This window comes from Phoca vitulina, unplaced genomic scaffold (genome assembly GCF_004348235.1).
Source record: "Phoca vitulina isolate PV1807 unplaced genomic scaffold, GSC_HSeal_1.0 scaffold1, whole genome shotgun sequence".
Classification (NCBI taxonomy): Eukaryota; Metazoa; Chordata; class Mammalia; order Carnivora; family Phocidae; genus Phoca; species Phoca vitulina.
In genome coordinates, this window is record NW_022589704.1 from 50,566,049 (window position 1) to 50,587,443 (window position 21,395).

General features: G+C 35.8%; 1 protein-coding gene across 6 annotated transcripts in view; it reads left to right on the top strand.

Annotated features, from left to right (window-relative positions):
- PDE1A (phosphodiesterase 1A) overlaps positions 1 to 21,395 on the top strand; it is a 321,855-nt gene that overhangs the window by 214,148 nt on the left and 86,312 nt on the right. For all 6 annotated transcript variants that reach the window (XM_032406893.1, XM_032406903.1, XM_032406875.1 and 3 more), the window contains one exon: positions 13,219 to 13,332. In XM_032406893.1, coding sequence (XP_032262784.1) covers positions 13,219 to 13,332 — 114 coding nt within the window. The remainder of the gene's footprint in view (positions 1 to 13,218; positions 13,333 to 21,395) is intronic.

Sequence of the window (21,395 nt, forward strand, 5' to 3'; positions counted from 1 at the left end):
TATTTTTAGGGCCAATTTTTATTGATTTTTAAATCTACATTCTAGGAACTCATGAGAGCATGTCTTTATTACTTCTGAAAGAAAGGAAAAAAGAACTAGAAAGGAAGGGAAGGGAGAAAGGAAGGGAGGAAGTATTTTCTGGTTGTTATTTGTGTATCTATTATATTCTTCTCTGAAGTTAATGGCATTACTTATTATTATGCTTGCCGAGTTGGGATAAATTGTACAGATATTTGTTGTACTTTTCTTAAAATACACTTTTAAAAAGGTAAAATCATGACATGCAAATACAAATTGAATACGTACCAAGTTTTTGTTTAAATCGCTAATCATGAAGGAATTAGTAAGAAGTTATAACTGGTTAAAAATGCATTTAAGAAGGTAGGTGTACATAGGCAATGTACAATAAAATTGTTGAGTTAGATGCACAACTAGCCAACGTCTAATAAGGTCTTAAACTTGTCAGGTTGTCTATTCTACCAGATAAAAAAAATTTTTTTTTTCATTTCCACCAGACAAAAATCTGCAAGTACACTGAACAAGTAGCTTCACCACATCTGAATTCTTTAATCAATAGCAAAAAGTGAGGAGAACTAAATACATTCCTCTAGATAATTCTTGGTTAGCTTTGCCCTAACATGACAGAGAAGACAGGCCGCCCACCTTTCTGTTTTATTTCCAAATCTCAGAAAAAATTTCTGATATTTTCTGGGACTATGTCTTATGTTTCAGGACCTGTTTGCCCTTAGGTCTATTCCTTGCCTTGTTCCTGCTCTGCTCTGTATCATCACAGCTGAATTTCCCGGGTTCCTGTGTAAACTGGCACCTGGCTAGATTTGGCCAATGACAGACACTGTCAGGAGATTGCAGGATAGGTGAGGAGGATGAGAAAAGCCAGGATAGTACCTTCTCCGTCTTCGCCTCTAGGAAGCATTCCTTGTGTCAGCTGTGTCTTTTCTGTGGTTCCAGATGCCTGTGCAGGGGGCCTGTACTTTCTTTCCACAGTTTTTTTTTTTTTAATGCATATTTCTTTAAAAGTATATTTTAATATGATCAATTTTCCTTATGTGCTGTTGTATTTTTGAAGCCTGTTGTTATGTGGTACTCTATTAATTAAGAGTAAATGTCCTTGGGACGCCTGGGTGGCTCAGTCGTTAAGCATCTGCCTTCAGCTCAGGTCATGATCCCAGGGTGCTGGGATCGAGCCCCGCATTGGGCTCCCTGCTCCGTGGGAAGCCTGCTTCTCCCTCTCCCTCTGCCACTCCCCCTGCTTGTATTCCCTCTCTCGCTGTGTCTCTGTCAAATAAATAAATAAATAATCTTAAAAAAAAAAAAAAAAGAGTAAATGTCCTAAGCCCACTTTTAAACATGTCTTTGTTATTTTTGGTGGAATTGGTGTCGAGGTTGCTTTGCTCAGCTGATAGAGACCTGACTTTGCTGGTTTTCAGTCGCTTATTGTTTCAGGAGCACCCCAGTTTCATGGTGCTCGTGGCATGTGCAACCTCTTCATTCTCTCTCAACCACATTCTAATTTGACTTTTGTAGCACTACTCAATGTACCTTTCTCTGATTTTTCAAAAACTATGTAATATGTAATAAATTGCATATTTATTACATAAATATGCAATAAAATATGTAATAAATTCATTCATTGTAGTTCAGTCTGCTCTCATACTTTATTCTACTTCCCCATATCTCTCTTTCTCTTTTTCACATAATATATGTATATTTCCCTTTGTGTGTCTACCTCACATCTGAAACATTAGTGCCTTTTTTCTGTTAGTTCAGTTCATGAGCATGGAACATGCGAACAGGTGTCTATCATGTGTAATTCTATTTCCCTTGGCTTCACTATGTGTCTTAAAGCCTAGAACAACTGGAATTCAACATTAACCATCAACTCATGATTGGAATGCTTTGTACCCTTTCAGTCTTTCTTTGCTTTTAATTCAAGATGAATTTTGACATCTTACTACTTTTCAGTCATTTAAATTTTTCATGGTCAGTGATTCCAAAACTACCAAGGAAAGGACCTGACTTCTAAGTTAAGTTACTTGTGTTGTTGGCAATATATTGAATATTCTACTTTAATAGGGCTTATGTCACTAAAATTATTTTTATTATTATCAAAATCAGCAGCCCCAGTTTTCCAGAAGTAAATGATTTCAATGGTTTAGCTCTTTTTAGTTCTTCCTTCTTCAGCATATTTCCAAATCATATCAATTTCAGATTTATCAGTGGACATCCATATTAATAATAGAGGAAATAGCTCTTATACATTCATTTAACCAGCTCCTTACCCTCATCTTTTCAAAACAGTCATATTTTACCTTATTTCATTTTTAAGTCACTTGTGTTTGTAAGCAGTGTGATTTCTAAATATTATTCACTTGCCAATCAAAATGTCAATCAAATGGCTTTCCTATCTTATATAACTTCTTTCTCCTTGATTTCATAATTATTGTATTTTTCATATATATTTTATAATTTTATGAATGCTCAACTGATCTGTCAAAACAAAGTTCCAAGCATTCTGTCGGTTCCATTGTTCATCAGTTCCATTTCTTCCCCTAGAGACTTCCTCCTACATCCTTTCCTACTTCATCTAGACTAGTTAATTTCTAGGATGGTCGCATGTCTCTTATTCAGAGACTTCCCTTCACCTCTCTGCATTAGACTCATGTTATGTCTTTGTTTTGGTCAAATGCATTTCTCAGTGGCTTCCTGAAAAAGAGTGCATGGAAAGTCAAATTTTGGGAGTCACTGAATATCTGAAAAAGCCTTTATTCTTTCTTCAAATTTGATTGAAAGTTTGGCTGTGTATAGAATTCTAGGTTGACCCCATACCAGCTACATAACATACAGGGCTTGGTGCAAAATGAAAATGTGGGACTTCTTGTTCAAAAATTATTAAGAATTTCAAGAGGATGACAGCAGAGCACTATACGAAGAGTGCTTCTAAACACAAGGTCCTTTGTAACTATCAGGTCACACGCCCATGAAACTGACCCTGGTGGGCCTTTCAAAATGGTGATTCTTAGTTCTGGGTAATTGACTTTTTCTTTGATCATTTCCTATATCCTTGATGTCTAGAACTTTAGTTCACTGGATGTTAGATCTCCTGAACTGGCCTCTAATTTTCTTATCTTTATTATTCTATTATCCCTCTTGCTGTCTTTTCTCCTCTATAGGATATTAAACTTTTTTCTCTACTCCTTCTTTGACACTTTTATGTAAATCACTAGAATTCATTTCTAAGAGGTTCTTCAATACCATTTATTCCATTTTTTAAAAGTAGCATTATATTCTTGTTTCATGGATGAATCTCTTATTTTTCCCAGAGGAATCTCTTATTTTCTCTTTTTTAAATGTTTTTCTTTGGTCTTTGTATTTTTTCTGTTTTCCCCAAGTTTTTAAAATTTTATTTATATTTGTCTATGTCTTTCATGTTGGAGGTTTTCCCTCCATGCTTGCTCACTGTTGACAGGCCATTAATATTAAAGAGTGTGGCTCTGAGAAGTGATTAGAATCTCTCTTGCATAGGTAGTGCTTGTCACCTGCTGAGCTTCACTGAAGGGTGAGCCAGCTGTGCAGGAGAGCCGCGAGACCAAATGTGTAATATATTTATAGATTTAAATATGTGTTTAAATGTATGTGTTTTACATATATATTTAATATACATATTTATTTAAATATATAATCTTTAAAGAAAATCCTGAAAAATCCACACAGTCCATAGTATTTCCGAGAAGTAAAGTAGCAAGGCACAAATGATTGGTTCCCTCTATAGAGCCAATATGATCTTATTGTTCTTTTGCCTTCAAGTAGGAAAAAATTGATCTTGAAAGCATTTCTAATTATTTGAGTGTTTGTGTCTCTGTACTTATAAGGAATTCTTCCACATGCGGGGAATTATGCATGCCCATTTCTGTAATAAAAAGTTTACTTGAGGGGTACCTGGGTGGCTCAGTTGGTTGAGCGTCTGACTTTGGCTCGGTTGTGATCTTGGGGTCCTGGGATGGATCCCCACGTCGGCTCCCTGCTGAGCAGGAAGTCTGCTTCTCCCTCTGCCTCTGCTCCTCCCCCTGCTTATGCTCTCTCTCTCTCTCTCCTCTTTCTCTCAAATAAATGAATAAAATCCTTAAAAAAAAGTTTACTTGAGGTAAAGTGATAAACAGTTTACCTAAATTGTGATTTGGGGAGAAGAGAGATTACATATTCCTTTGTACTTAAAAAAAATACTTTTCCAAAAAAGAATACTTTTCCATCATATATTCTCCACCTCAGTTGGATTATTTTGCTCCTTTAAATGTAGAATGTAAACTTATTTTAAAGGTTAATAATATTTGTCATACAATTGTTCCCATTGTTTTTAATGATACCAATTGTTTTAGGAATCATTTATCTCATAAAATAAAGGTAACAGGAGCTTTACAATTATAATATTTTCCTAGGTGAAAGAAAAAGTCTTAAAAATACTTTATAAGCCTTGCTTCTTAGACTGAGGTTATGATTTAGTTTCCTAAGCACTGACCTGTGGAGTAGACAAGAGAATTTCACTATTTAATGGCTTCTTATTATCATTTTTTTATCATGTTGGAATCAGATGCAACAGAACTTACTGAAAACTACATAGTAGCTTCTTTGTTGACAGTCCCTTTTTGTGGGTTTTTGTGCACTCCTGTGTAAGGCCATCTTTTAGTGTTAATGTTAATATCTGCTATAGATATTCTTTTAGCTTTACCTTTTATGCTTCTCAGTATGGTGTTATTAGAACCATATTTTTCTCACTTTTGTATTTCAATAAGGTCACAAATGGGGATGTTGATAGGGATTTAACAATTATCAATCTCTTTTAAATTGCATTAATTTATTTATTATTCAGGCTCTATAGCATTAGGGATGTCCTAGACAGTTTATATCCTAGAATTAATAAAGACTTGCATAGATACAGAAGATTTTTTTTTTAATTTTATTTATTTATTTGAGAGAGAGAGACAGAGATAGTGAGAGAGAGCACAAGTGGGGAGGAGAGGGAGAAGCAGGATCCCCACAGAGCAAGGAGCCTGATGCAGGACTCGATCCCAGGACCCTGAGTCATGATCTGAGCCGAAGGCAGACGCTTAACCGACTGAGGCACCCAGGCACCCTGGAAGATTTTTCAATATGAGAACATTCTTAGTTCTGCAGGTGGTCCTTCTGCAAGATTGGGTCATGTAGCAGTATCTTAGAAGGTAACTTAATAGTAGTTGATTATGAAAACTACACCAGTTTATATTGAGTAATATTCTTTTTTTTTAAATTTTTTATTGTTATGTTAATCCCCATACATTACATCGTTAGTTTTAGATGTAGTGTTCCATGATTCATTGTTTGTGCATAACACCCAGTGCTCCATGCAGAACGTGCCCTCTTTAATACCCATCACCAGGCTAACCCATCCTCCCACCCCCCTCAGTTTGTTTTTCAGAGTCCATCGTCTCTCATGGTTCGTCTACCCCTCCGATTTCGCCCCCTTCATTCTTCCCCTCCTGCTATCTTCTTCTTTTTTTTTTCTTAACATATATTGCATTATTTGTTTCTATATTGAGTAATATTCTTATTTATGTGGGTGGTCCTTCTGCAAGATTGGGTCATGTAGCAGTATTTTAGAAGGTAATTTAACAGTATTTAAAGTACTTGATTCTGAAAACTACACCAGTTTATATTAAGTATTTTTTCATTTAGGAAGCTGCAGCTCTATATTTGAATAAAAAAATACTCAATCATTTTCTATAGCTAAGTATTCTTTGTTCAAAGGTAGGAATTTTTTCTAGTCTGTAACTACTTATTGAATCACAAAGCCAATCAGTCATTTTCAAAGACAGTGTTTTTATTTTCATTTCTGTCTTCTTTTAAGTGTTCTGATCATTAGAAGGTAAGGAAGTTCCTCCAAAAAGCTAAGAAGATCAGAATCTGTTCATAATATTCAGGCTGATATTAAAAGTCTTATGAATTATCAAAGATTAATGTCATTCTCTTTGGGAAAAGATTATTAGGAGTGTATTTTAATAAAATTGATGAAAAGTGAAGATATGTAAGAAACACCTATTTTGCATATGCCCTTTTTGTATCTCCAATTACTGATTACATATTTCAGTTTTAAGTTATAATTTGGTAAATATTGACATATGTAGACATCTATGAAACCATGACTACAATTAAGAAAATTAACATTTCTGTTAATTTCAAAACTTTCTTGAGCTCCTTTGTAATCCTTCCCTCCCTTTCCTTCCCGATCCCCACCTCCTCCATTCCCAGGCAACCACTGATCTGCTTCCTGTCACTATAATAATCATTTGCATTTTCTACAATTTGTATAAATGGAATCATACAGTATGCACATATCTCATTTCACTCAGCATAATTATTTGGCATTTATCATGTCAGTAGTTCATTTCTTTTATTGCTGAGTAGAACTTCTTTGGATGGATATGCCTAGTTTGTTTGTCTCTCTACTGTTGATGAACATTTGGGTTGTTTACAGTTTGGGGCTATTACAAATAAAGTTTCTATGAACATTTGTGTACAAGTCTTTGAAAGGACATATATTTCTTGTTCTCTCCACCAAAGAATAGAATGGCTGATTCATTAGGTAGATACATGTTTAACTTTTTAAGAAACTGTTTTCAGAATCACTGTATCTATTTACATCCCCAACAATAGTTTATGGTAGTTTTAGTTGCTTAATATCTTTGCCAATATTTGGTATGACCAGTTATTTTACTTTTGGCCATTCTAGTAGGTGTTTAATTATATCTCATTATTTTTTGTTTTAATTTGAATTTTTTCCTAATGATTAATAATTTTGAGCATATTTTCATATTTGCCATGAATATATATTTTTTTAGTGAAGAGTTTGTTCAAATCATTTGCAAATTTTGTATTGGATTGTTTGTCTTGTTATTATTGAGTTTTGCAAGATCTTTATGTTTTGGATATGAATTCTTTATCAGATACATGATTTGCAAATATTTTCTCCCAGTCTACGGCTTTTCTTTTCATTTTTTTTTTAACAGTGTTTCTGAAAAACAGAAGCTCTTAAGATTGATGAAGTTCAACTTACTATTTTTTCATAGGTAGTGCTTTAGGTGCTGTATACAAGACACCTTTGGCTGAGTCAAAATGACAAAATTTTCTCCTATGTTTTCTTCTAGGTTTATAGTTCTAGGATATACATTTAGATCTGTGAATACACGTATGGATCAAATTTCCTTTTACACATAGATATTTCTATTTATCCAGCACCATTTATTGTGAAGGCTATCCTTTTTCCACTAAATTATCTTTGCTTCTTTTTCTAAAATCAATTCTATATATTGGTAGATATCTTTCTAGACTATATTCTGTTCCATTGATCTATCAACCTATCCTGGTGCTACTAATGTACCATATTGTGTTATTTTTAACCATACTGATTACTGTAGCTTTAAAGTAAGTCTTGAAGGGGCACCTGGGTGGCTCAGTCAGTTAAGCGGCTGCCTTCAGCTCAGGTCATAATCTCGGGGTCTGGGGTCCTGGGATCAAACCCCTTGTCAGGATCCCTGCTCAGTGGGGAGTCTGCTTCTCCCTCTCCCTCTGCCCCTCCTCCTTGCTTGTGTTCTCTCGCTCTCAAATAAATAAAATCTTAAAAGAATTAAAATAAGTCTTAAAGTCTTATAAGTATTGAAATAGTGTTAAGTCCTCCAACCTGTTCTTTTCGTTACATTTGTTTTGAATCAGCATGTCAATATACACAACAATAAAAAAAAGTCTGCTAGGACATTTATTAAGATGGCATTGAATCTATAGTTAAATTGGGGGGAAATTATGTGTTAACAATATTGAGTCTTTCAATCCATGAACACAATACATCTCATTTATTTAGGTCTACTTTAATTCCTTTCAGCAATGTTCTGTAGTTTTCGTGTATAGGGCTTCCATATTATTTTGTCAGACTTATGTCCTTTTTGGTAGTTTTAGATGATACTGCCTTTCATTTTAATTTCAAATTGTCCATTACTATCATATAGAAAAGATACCGACTTTTTTATTTGTTTCTCTATATTGCAAACTAGTTAAAATCATTTATTACTTTTAGTAACCTTTTGGTATATTCTATCAGGTTTTCTACTTAGAGAATCATATTGCCTGTGAACAAAGATAGTATTATTGCTTCTTTTCCAATTGGATGCCTTTTATTCTTACCTTATTGAATTGGCTATAAGATCCAGTACAGTGATGAATAGCTGGGGTAAGAGTAGACCCTTCCTTATTCCTGATGTTTGGAGGAAAGTATTCAGTTATTTAACTTTACTAATGACATTAGCTGTAGATTTTTATATAACCTCCATCAAGTGAGGAAGCTCCTCTTATTCCTAATATACTAAGAGTTTCAGTGAGCAATTGATGTTGGATTTTGTCAAGTGCTTTTTGAGTATTTATTGAGATGATCATATGGCTTTTCTTATTTAGTCTCTTAATATAATGTTACATTGATCAATTTTTCAATCTTATAACAACCCTGCATTCCTGGGATAAATCTTTTTTATGATATACTATTCTTTTATGTATTTGTGGATTTGATTTCCTAAAATATTAAGGGTTTTTACATTTATGTTCATGAGGAATATTTATTGATATGTTGCTCCTCTTCCTTCACCTCCTCCTCCTCTTCTTCCTTCTTCTTCTTCTAATGTTTTCATCTGGTTTTGTTATAAGGGTAATTTTGACCTCTCAGAATGACATAGGATTAGGACATAGGATTTTTCTGGAAAAGTTTGCAGAGAATACGTGTTTTTACTTCCTGAAATTTTTGACATAATTCACCAATAAAACCATCTGGGCCTGAAGTTTTCTTTATGTTAACATCTTTACAAATTTAGTTTACCCATTTCTTTCTGAGATTTGGTAGCTTGTGTCTTTTAAGGAAATTGTTCAGTCTATGAATTGTTGAATTTATTGGCATAATGTTGTATATATTATTGTGTTTTAATAATGACTTTTAACATCCTTGCCTTCTAATTCTATCATCTTTGCCATATTTGGGTCAAGTTTGGCTGGTTGATTTTTGTCCTCATTATGGATCAATTTTCCTGCTTCTTTGCGTCCCTCATAATTTTTTTTACTGGATGAAAAACCAATTGGGAAAACATCATGTACCCAAAATTGAAATTATAAGGAAGCCAGAGAAATTTCAGTTTTGTTAGTGAGGAGTAAATGAAGTGTGGTTTTGTTTCTAAGTTGGGAGAGAACACAATGGATGGTAATCTTCAAAGGGCTCATGATATAGGCAGCACCCCAGATATGCTTAGTTACTAAACATGATTCAGACAGTTAAAGATGGGATATGGAGGTATTTCAGTAAGAGAGAAGAGCTTCAATTTAGGATGATGAGAGAATGTTTGAGGAAAAATGACTAAATCAGTTTTCTTGGAAATTAGGGTTGTATAAAAAAAGTAATGAGGAATGTATGCATTTCAACATTTGACCATATTAGGTGCATATGTCATGCCATCCCCAGAGATTGCAAATACCTTGAAGACAGGTACTGTGGTGTATACCCAGGTGCCCATGCATTATGTGTGTGTGTGTGTGTATCCTTATATATGCATTCATATATATTGTACATGTATTCATATATATATCTCATAGCCCCAGGTATAGTACTAAATGCTAAATATTTATTTAACTGACTTGGATTTTTAACACTTTTTTGGCAATATCATCTGCTTATAAATAGCTGGTCTATGATGTTTGATACAATAGCTGTTAACTTGTTTTACTACCCAACAGGGTAGCCAGTGGAGTCTCCAACCCAGCAATCAGTGGAAGCTGCACAGATTAGAACATCTAATATATCTATTTAACCTAAGCTTCGGGAACAAGAAGAACATACCTAGACCTTGCATTAAGAACACAGTTTTTCACTATGCTTCCCTACTCTGATGAAAGAAACCAAATCATGGGGTGCCTCGGTGGCTCAGTCAGTTGAGGAACCAACTCTTGATTTCGGCTCAGGTCATGATCTCAGGGTCGTGAGAGTGAACCCCACGTCGGGCTCCACGCTGGGCATGATCCTGCTTAAGATTCTCTCTCCTTCCCCTGTCCCTCCCTTCCTCAAAATAAATAAATAAATAGATAAATAAATAAATAAATATTAAAAAGACGTTTTACTAAATTAAGAGAACTTGTTTTTTGTGCACATGACTGTGATTTCTTTTTTAGTTCTGAGAATTAACCCACAGGATGGCTGAGGTATTAGGTAAATATAGTTATCTTTTTTTAAAAAATTAAAATTTGTATAGATATATGTAGTAAAGCCTTAATACCTTAGAACCCACTAATTTAGAAATTATGATCATTTGAAAATGATTCATCTTTGCCATATTTGGGTCAAGGATGTTTGACCTTGTATCATCTATAAAGAGAGTGAAATAATAGCCTAAATAAGATTGTTGGGGATTATTGTATGCATAAGTTGACTACAAAAGCAAGTTCACAATTGGAATAATAATTATATTAATTATTCCATTAACCTGCTGTTCTGATTATAAATAATCTGTTTACAATACAACAGTTTTCATTTTCTGTAAATAGAATTTTGCACTCGGTAGAGAAAATTTGGTGCATACAGGCAAAGGAGATAAAAGAGAAAGAAGTCCCAGTAACCCCCAAATCTATATTTCCTTCCAGTCTTTTTGGATTGACATAGTGAGTTTTGGAGTGTGTGTGTGTGTGTGTGTGTGTATGGGATGTAGAGGTGGTTATGATTTTATAGTTATAACCTTATCTAACTTAACCTTATCTAACTTGATTTTCTGATTAGGTGGTAAAACCTTTTTGGAGTATTTTTGGAGTATTTTTTCAGAGCAATTTCTTGTGTCAGATTATAGGTTTATACCCATAATAAAATATAAAAATTCATAACCTTTGTTGTTTTTAAACCACATCAAGATGTCTCTGTGAAACAGCATGTTCCTTGTCACTGGTTTCATCGGGTCTTATCTGCTGATGGGATGATACCCCTGGGAACAACTGCAGGCTGTCATGATTTAGGAAGTGCACCTATGGGTAGCTTCCCAGGGACATCCCCTTTTCATTTTCTATGATGATTTTGCCATTCTCGAGTTCTTTATTTTGAGTCATTTCTTATTTGACTTATCAGTTAGGATTGGGTTCAGCTGCACATAAAAGTCTCAAAATAATAGTAGCTTAAATACAACATTTTTTTCTTCTCATGAAATAATTTCAGAGGTAGGTGACTTCATTCAGGTAGATTTACAGCATGGGACTCAGGCCACTGGCATCTTCTTTCTCTGCCATTCTTAGTGGGTAACTTTCTATTGCCAGGTGGCCTCATGATCCTAAATGGCTGCTGGACCTTGAGACAGTTCCACTACATTTGGGCAGCAAGGAATTGGCAAGGATAAAAGAGAATGCCTTCCAGCTGAGTTAGCCCTCTTCAAAATCATTGTTCTGAAACTCTTACTCAACAACCTCCTATTACTCTCCTTGGCCAGAAAGCAGTTGAATGACTATACTAGCTTCAAGAGAGCCTGAAAAATGTAGGTTTTTAGTGGAGAAAATTGCGAATTCAAATAAAAAAGAGTTTATTTATTCCGAAGAAGAGAAGCCAATCATCTGAAGTACTTAGTGCTTTTAAAATACCTCATACAACCACCAAATACAACCACATTGTAGCAAGTAATTTTCACAAGAAGGATACATGAGTGGTATATGTTTAAGTCATTGCAGAGCTGTGACTCTTTCTTTTGCTCTCACACATAAAAGGCAATTTCACTAAGTATAACGTGCTTGGGTCAATAAGCATTACAAAAATCTCAGAACACTCTATGTGTTTCTCCATTATCATCATATTCAGACAGGCTTAATTTTTCCTTTCTCAGTAACCTGTTTTAGTTGTTATCTTTGTTTTGTTTTACTTCGCTGACTGTATGAGTAGACTTTTTTAAATTAACACATAGATTTTATTTTGCATTGTTGTTATCTGTTAATATTTTATCATACAAAAATGTATGGCACAAAAAATAATTGTAGATTCCTGAAGAAGTTTTAGTCTAGGTGTGGCTTTTTTCCCATGGAGAAATAAAGTATTTGTCAAAACTCTTGCTGAAATTTTTAACTCATCTTTAAACCCTTAGCCTTGGTATTAGAAATCATCCAAAATAAATTTTCAGAAAATCTGCTACGCTATCTCTAAGACAGTGCCTAAAAGTAGATACACTCCATTCTCTCTAAAATACCTTTGTTCAGGAATGGAATTAAATTTCGTCTCCTAATAGGAAAATGGATAAATAGTCCTCACATTGTTTATCTATAATATGTAGAGAGTAAAGAATATGTTTTCCTTTTCTGCCTAGTATAGGGTAATATCTTCAGAAACGCTTGGTTTAGAATTAATGCACAGAAGTTTCTGAAAATGTTAGGAACTTACAGAAGTATTGGTATTCATATTATCTCACTCCATATCTATTGCTACATAAAAAATTAATCCTCAAATTTAATGTCTTGAAACAATAATATTAATTATCTCCCAGTTTCTGTAAGTCAGGAATCCAGACATGGCTTAATTGATCCCTATGCTTTAAAATTCCTCAGGAAGTTGGAACATTGTATGTGCAAAAGAAGAGAAAATATTGTACAGATTCGCCTCAGGTGAAAAATCATTTCAGTAAAAACAAGAAGCATACATACATATATTTTTTTTCTCATCATAATTGTATTTTCTCAGATCTTTTGCCTTTCTTTTTGTCTTTATTGCTATATACTGAATAATTGCTACAGTAGTGATATAAATAGTACCCTTTAAATAATTTTTAGTGCCAAATCTGAAGAAGGAGAACAGCCATAGAATAAATTCTAGTGTCAGGAATATACTTTTATGGAAATATTTCTATTGTTTTGAATTTTCAGAAAGACTATCCTTGAAATATAGTACCTAAAATAGCAATCTACCACCCTAATATTATTGAGAGGTGAATATAATTTTCAAGAGTTGTTCAAGTGACAAAAACTGAACTTAATTATATCAAAAAAATTCCTGAAAATATTTCTATTTGATGGGCTAGAAAGATATATTACTGGTTTAACTTGATTTGTGTATTTAATACTGGACTATTTTCCACATATTTATAATAAATCTCTTATTTCTCTTTTTTGACTACTTTTTTGAAACAGACTAAGATGCTTAGTGAAGCAGCTGGAAAAAGGTGATGTTAACATCGTAGACTTAAAGAAGAATATTGAATATGCAGCATCTGTGTTGGAAGCTGTTTACATTGATGAAACAAGGTGCGTTTTAGCCTCCCTACCCTTCTATCTTCTTCGTCTCCCTTCCCTTCTATCTTCTTTGCCTCTCTTACCTTTTCCTCTTTCTTGGCCTTCACTTATCTCAAATATGAATTTAGCATATCTTAGTCATGAAACCGGAATAAAGATCTTATTAAAATTTAAAGAGTTTTTCTTCATGTAGCTATTTAACTGGACTGTGATCCTTTCTTTAAAAATACACATTTTAATCCAAATAGGTGAACATAAAAAAAATAGTCAAACAATTAAGTCCTAAATGAACAAACTAAAGTCTCCTCTCTCCCTACCCTCATTGTCTTTAGGTGCAGATTTGTAAACTCAGAGACAGATATAGGCTTATATCGATTTTCACTGATACAAGGATTTTCCTATTATCTCAAGATTCCAGAGTTCCAGCTGAGAAAATGGATGTCGCATGTCCACACATTCTCATAAGATGTACCTGTCAGAATCTCTGTGCAGGGCTTGCTAAGAGACAGTCCCAAAAGTGTATTCAGTCATCACCTAGACCTTATCACCTAGCCTCATACTTAGCAGAGTGGTAAGGAGATAACGAAATGGGGATTTATTTGAAGAGGGTTCTTAGCCTGGTGCTGTGGCTGTTGACCAGGTCATTGGCAATATTTGGATACATTTTGGTTTGGTTGGTGGGAGTGTGCTACTGTAATGTGATGGGTAGAGGCTGGAGATACTGCTACAAATCCTACAATGCACAGGAAAATCCCCCACAACAAAGAGTTATCCAGCCCCAAGTGTCAATAGAATGGAGGTTAAGAAACCTTGGCCTTAAGAGAAAACTGTTCATTTTCCCTTTTTTTCCTCTAAGAGGGTACTTACCTCAGAACCTCAAGAGGGCATCCTGAGAATCCTAATGCTACTAGAAGGCTCAGTGGAGTATATGAGAGTTTGTAAGAGCTTTGACCACTATCTCTTAGAGTTTAGAGTGTACTAAGACTGGTTCCTGATTGTCATCTCAACAGAGATAAAGGTGGCAGGCTGATACAGACTACCTTGAATTCACAGGTAAAAGGGACACTGTGGAGGAAGAGACATGTCCCTCCAGAGTTTAGCACAGAAAAGGCACTAAGCTTTTCAAAGTCATGAGGCAAGTGAAGTAGAAGTCTTTTGAAGGGATTGACCAGTAGTGGAAGAAAACTGACTTCAGAAGACAAAAAAGAGGCTGGCTGCATGGGGTGATTGTTGAACAAACCAGGGAGAAATCATAAATATGCAGCCCAAATATCAGAGAACACATAACATCCAAGAGGGTTGTAGCAAGTTCTCTGAAGGAAACACAAAAGCTCCCCAGAAGAGAAAAATAACCAGCATTTGGGCATTTGTCCCATAGATGACAACAAACACATCAGTCTTGTAACACCCTCTGATTCCTGTAATTTCCTGCCACCCCCCCCCACCACATTGTTGAACGATGAGAAACAGCAGAGTGAGTGGGACAGATGATGGGACATGGAGAGTGCGGACATCCATCACTCCCCTTCGCTTCTGCAGGTATCCATGCATGAGTCAGGCCTGAGCTTGGCAAAGGCGAGAACTGTTAAACCAGATGTGAGACTGAAGTTCTTACATATCCATGTGTACTGGGCTTAAACACACACACACACACACACACACCCCACTTGTTGTTTCACAGGTTAAAATTCACATGATTTAAAAATAAAGATAATGTAAAAAGGTGCCTTATAAAAGTCTTGCCTCCACCCTTATCCCATCCCAATCCACTCATATTTCCAATTCCTAAATTTCTTATGTTTATTTCTAATGATTTATTACAAATTTTTATTTCATATTTTTCTCTTCGCCTTTTATGGAAGTTAGACACTATATATATAGTGTTTCATGTTGCTTTCCTTCCCCTAAGGAAACTTGGAGATCTTCCTATATCAGGTACTGACCTTTTTAATATCAGACCATGAGAATTTTCACTAATAACAGACAGAAAAGGGCATGGTGCAGGCTGCACTGCACAGGTGATTTTTTTCTTTGTCCCCAGAACAGAACTCCTCTGTTAAAACATGATTTAGAGTCATAAATTGTGTGTGTGTGTGGGGGGGTAATCATAGGCACACTTTTATTTATTTTTTTTATTTTTTATTTTTATTTATTTGAGAGAGAGAATGAGAGAGAGAGAGCATGAGAGGGGGGAGGGTCAGAGGGAGAAGCAGACTCCCCGCCGAGCAGGGAGCCCGATGCGGGACTCGATCCTGGGACTCCAGGATCATGACCTGAGCCGAAGGCAGTCGCTTAACCAACTGAGCCACCCAGGCGCCCATAGGCACACTTTTAGATCATAAACTTTATGCAGAATTGTTTTCCTGGTTAACTTTCACTGAATATATATAATGTATATAATTCTTCTAAGTGAACAGAGATTCAAAGTGTAAATTAAAAAATCTGACGTTTCTGTAATTTCCTTGCTCCTTCATTTTCACGTATGCTCTTCATTGTTCACAAATTGAGTGAATGTTCACAAATTGAGTGAATGTTCACAAATTGAGTGTTTAAGATTTCTTCAATCTGTCCTTGACATTTTATTTTTTGTATTCATTTATAAAACTAAAGAAATTTTATCTTAAGGAATTATTTGGAGATTTACAAAATTTGTTCATAATGGCATAACGTTAACTATCTGGTTTCCCTAAATACATCTTGTCTTTCATTTGATAGATTGTTGTATGCTATATTTATTAAGTTTCCCAGAAAATTATGATTCTATGGATATGTCGTTAACTTAGTTCTCCATGATCCCTAACTCATTTACACATATGTTATTTCTAAGTATATTTCTAAGTATAGTTACTTTTCATTTGAAAATTGCTTTTTTAGAAAATTGCTTTTTTGTGGGAAGAAAAAAATGCTTAACTGCTTCATAGTAGAACTGGTGTGTGTGTGTGTGTGTGTGTGTGTGTTCTCTTTAAAAAAAAAAAATCCCAGCTCTTAACACAACATCATTCCCAGTTTTTACTCAAATGACACAAACCTTTTCACTATTTTATTTTAATGCTTCCATGCCTCCATGGCATCTTGATTTTTAAATTGGATTAATAATACTGCCCCACATTTGGATCATCTTCCAAGGGCTCATATTAGTCTCCCCACAACCCTATGTGTTACTTTCTGCACTTTACTAATAAGAGAACCAAAGCTCTTAGAAGTAAACAGGTTTGCCAATGGTCACAGATGTAGGCTTTGTCAAAATAGGGACAGAAACTAAGGTATGGCTTCTCTTCTTTCTCTTAGTATTCTCTCTATAATTGGCATCGTCTCAGGATGGTTTTTAATGACCTCTGAAAGATTAAGATGACAATGTGTAAAACATTCTGACAGTTGGAATTATAGATCCTAGAAAAACAATACCTAACATTTATTACTAAAAACCTCTTATTATAGCCTGCTATGTGCCAAGAACTCTTTTAAGCATTTTAATGCACTATTTCATTTAACCATCACAGTAATCCCATGACCTAGAAACTTTATTATTACCGTTTTACATACCTCATACATATGAGGAAATACACTGACAGAAAGGTTACATAGCTTACCCCAGCATCTCATCTGCATCTCTTCAGTAACATCTGACTTCGGCGACTTTGGAGACTTCCTGGAAATTCTGATGAAAGCTCACATGCTGTCAGAGTTGTCAGACCCAGTGTTGTGTGGATTGTGTTTGTATCACTTCCAACTCTGCCTTCAGTGATGCCACATTGGTAGCTTGAAATTGGCTACAGTGGGAGTATTTATTTACACCATGGAAACTGGGAAATGCAACAAATCGGGATTTGTTTTTTCTGGAGAGCCTGTGGTTAAACATTTACCATAATGCCACTGGTTAGACCTAAGATTATCTCTTATGAATCTACTAAGGCCGTGATTTATGATCAAAATATCAGCTAGAAATTTTAGAGCAATAATCCTTGATGTGATTTGATTTCCAACAGACTTAGTAAGACACAGCAGTAAACTGAGAATGTTTTTGTTGAGATGCATATACAATTATTAGAGTTTGACTTTGGAATATTAGTAAAACAGATGATTTAGGAAGAGAGATGAAGAAGCATTTAGGTGCTTTTAAATTTTATATAAAAAACCTGCTGAATTCTGAGATGTTTTTAATGGAAAATTCTCTTTCTAGAAAAAAATGGTTTAGGGGCACCTGGGTCCCTCAGTCGGTTAAGTGTCTGCCTTCAGCTCAGGTCATGATCCCAGGGTCCTGGGATTGAGCCCCACATTGGGCTCCCTGCTCAGCGGGGAACCTGTTTCTCCCTCTCCCTCTCCCTCTGCTGCTCCCCCTGCTTCTGCTCTCTCTGTCAAATAAATAAATAAAATCTTTAAAAAAAAAAAAAAAGGAAAAAATGGTTCAGTAAGTATTCCAGCGAGGCATTGTTTTTTTTTTTAACTTGGGCTGGACTGCTGAAAAAGGTCAACACATAATAAAGCAGGATAAAACAAATTATTAATTGGTTTAAAACCCCCACACACACACACACACACACACACGCACGCACACACACACACACACACACACACACACTTTTCCTGTTAAGCTTTAGTGACTGCCAGGTTTCAGTTAAGAAAACAAATCAAAACAAAAAAAATCTCTTTTGAAGGATGATTTAAGTGAGAAAAATAAAAACGGAGTTTCTGACCAAATTTGAATTCTGACCTTCTTTGAAGGATTATAACATAATTTCCTTATGAATACAACTGTTTGTTGGTTTTTTAACAAGACATTTTCAAATGTAAATGCCAATATTTTATGAGTTCTGCTTTTGAAAGTGTCCCTAGAGGCTATTGTTTTTCAAAGCTGCAGAGTTGTAAGTCAGAAACATGTGGCCTTGGGGCGCCTGGGTGGCTCAGTTGGTTAAGCGACTGCCTTCGGCTCAGGTCATGATCCCGGAGTCCCGGGATCGAGTCCCACATCGGGCTCCCTGCTCGGCGGGGAGTCTGCTTCTCCCTCTAACCCTACCCCCTCTTGCGCTCTCTCTCTCTCTCAAATAAATAAATAAAATCTTTAAAAAAAAAAAAGAAACATGTGGCCTTAAGGGAAAAAAAAAAAACCTGTTCAATTGTCCTTATTTAGATTGGGATATTGCCAGGCAAACTTGCATCCTCAGCCTCATAAATTGCTATTCATGAGGGGAGGCAGCTGACTGGGAGGTATACTTTCAGAGATGGATATTATGTTTACTAATACCACCTAATAACACAATTTATATCTTCATCTTGTTAATGTGAACCAATCCAAGTCTTAGGATTACCATAGTTAGAGCACAGACTCTTGATTCAGAAAGAATGGGTTGTTCAAAGCCTGGATCCTCTGCTCAATACTTCCTTTCTTTAAACAAATTACTTAACTTCTCTATTTCCTAGCTTTATCATCTGTAAAATAAGAATAATGACAATGCTGGCCTCATAGGGTTGATCTGAGGATTAAATGACAGAGTAAAAGTTAAATAATAACCACTACTTTTGTCTTACTAATAAAAATGCAGATACCTCTAGGATATATATCATATTAAAATATAGAATTTATACTTCCAAGTGAATCAAATAATTTCCTGAAAGTAGTTTTTGATCCTGAAAAAAAAAAAAAAAAGAAGACAGGTGGGCTATAGTTACCTGGAAATGAAAGCAAAGTCCAAACTGATGGAAAGGAATCTTAATAGGATACACATCTTGATAACAACATTCTCAGTTAACTTCTGTGTCTTACTAAGTCTAAGGGTCCTTCATTTTGTGAGAGATTAATTTGAGCAAGAATGCAGTTATGTCAATCAGGATTTTCAGAAGTTATTCTAGTAGAAAGTGAGTGAAGTTTGGAGCACTTTAGAGTCTAAGCCCCTTGAAATCATCGAGTACAGGGATTTACCAACAAATATTCACTCATGAAACAAATCGTTACTGAGCACCTGAAGTGAATACCAGACACATGGTCAGCAGAATCAAGAGTACAATTGTGCACACAGCTGGTGTCTAGAACTGGCTCAAGAGCTATGAAGACAAACCTAGGCATAAGGACAAATGTTGCAAGTAAGAAACAGGTAGGTTCTGAGTTAGGGAGAGAAACCCAAGCACACTGACAGATTACAGGAGGAAACACTAAAGAGCTGCACTCAGTCGTAATCAGAGAGAGTAAAAGGGAGTAAGAATTGTACAGAGTTAAGATTCCAAACTAGATAGGATTGGACTTGCAGGTATTCCTTAAAGTTAATGAGTTTTGTTCTCTGGCAAAGCTCCCCATGCTCATTCTTAAATGCATGGCTTCTAACAAAAGGACTTAATTTTTTAAAAACGTCTGGAGGGGCGCCTGGGTGGTTCAGTTGTTTAAGCGGCTGCTTTTGGCTCAGGTCATGATCCCAGGGTCCTGAGATGGAGTCTTGCATCGGGCTCCCTGCTCAGCAGGGAGCCTGCTTCTCCCTCTGCCTGCCGCTCTCCCTGCTCATGCCCTCTCTCGCTCTCTCTCTCTCTGGCAAATAAATAAATAAAATCTTAAAAAAAATAAAAACGTCTAGAACATGCTAGATATATGAGCATTGGAGTTCAGAAATATAGTGTCAGAAATGTGAATTTGGGGATTGCAACACAGCGGTCTCAGATTTTTTTATGCTTTATTTTTATAATTGGAATTCCTTTGCTATTTCAACGTGTTCCCTATCCTAAAGTTTTTGGGAATGCTCAGTGAGTGTTTACTTATTTTACCCATCTTTCCTGGTTGTCACTTTCCTCTGCAGCTAGCTCTCTGGCTTCAAACTGCTGAATTGTTCCTCTGCAGGTCCCCTATTTTCCTCTCAAATCCAGCAATCCAAAGGTGGGTACTACTCCCAAGCGTGAGCTCAATGCCTTCCTCCAGCTCCCCAAACTGATGCTAGACTCAGCTGTAACTGCTCTAAGGCCTTCCTGATGGATGCTCTCAAAACCTACATTGCAACCCCTTCTGTAGAGGTCCCCTCCCAGGCATTTATCTGCATCCTCTAAAGTCTAAGCCCATCTTCCAGACGCCAGCTTATCATCACCTATGGGAGTGCCTTTCAGCATATTTTCCTACTCTGAGTTCGGGACCTTAAGCTCCAAGGCCAAGAGAAAGGAAGGGGGCTATCAAAATTAATGTCAAATTGTGCATTCATCTCAAGGATCAACAACTATGTTCAAAGACTATGCAGTCTAAATCTATATTTAGACACTAAATTTGCAGCAATGCAACTGTGTTCCTAATGAGGACAATTATGTACATTACTGTTCAGAGTGGTTCATCTCTTGCAGGCACATTGTCTCAATCTTCTATATGCCAGAGTAGGGCCTTCACCTTACTTTTGTGTAGCTAATGGACCAATTGAAAAGATTTTTCATATAACAAAAGAGCAGTCTTTCTCTGAAGGTAAAATAAAGCCTCTGAAGAAAAAAAAAAGCAAATTATTTTTTGACTTTTCAAATGTGCATTTTTCTCACCTCTAACCATTAAGCTTTCAAACGCTCTTGGAGTTCCATCTCAATATGGGTCACCATGCAACCTTACTAACCGAAGTCAGGGGACAGGATGAAATGTCAGATAGAGGTGTGGATTGGGAGGGTAGTCAAGGACAGATATGGGAAAGGCAGGCATTGAAAGTTAGGCATGGAGCTACCAGAAAGGAGACATAGGAAGACTAGATCCAGAAGCAAGAGGCATATCTGAAGATAGGAAGCACCAAAAGCCAGTGGAGAGCTGGATTACTGAAAAGGGTAAATCAAATACCACAGGGAGAACCACTGAATGCAGTTAGGAGATCCCTGTTGCCTCTGAGTGGAGTTTCAGTAGAAAAGCTGGCCAGATTATGGTAGTATGAAGGATTAATGTGGAACAACTCAAGAAGAAATTAGATTATTTTTCAAGAATTTGTTAGTGTAGGAAAAATCCAAAATAGAACAATCTATTAGTAGGGACATTTACTTGTTTGTTTCATACTTTTTATAGAATGGAAGGCTTCCATTAGCCTGGAGACAAAGAGTGAAAATGATATTTGGGTTAAAGAGAAATAATATTTATAGAA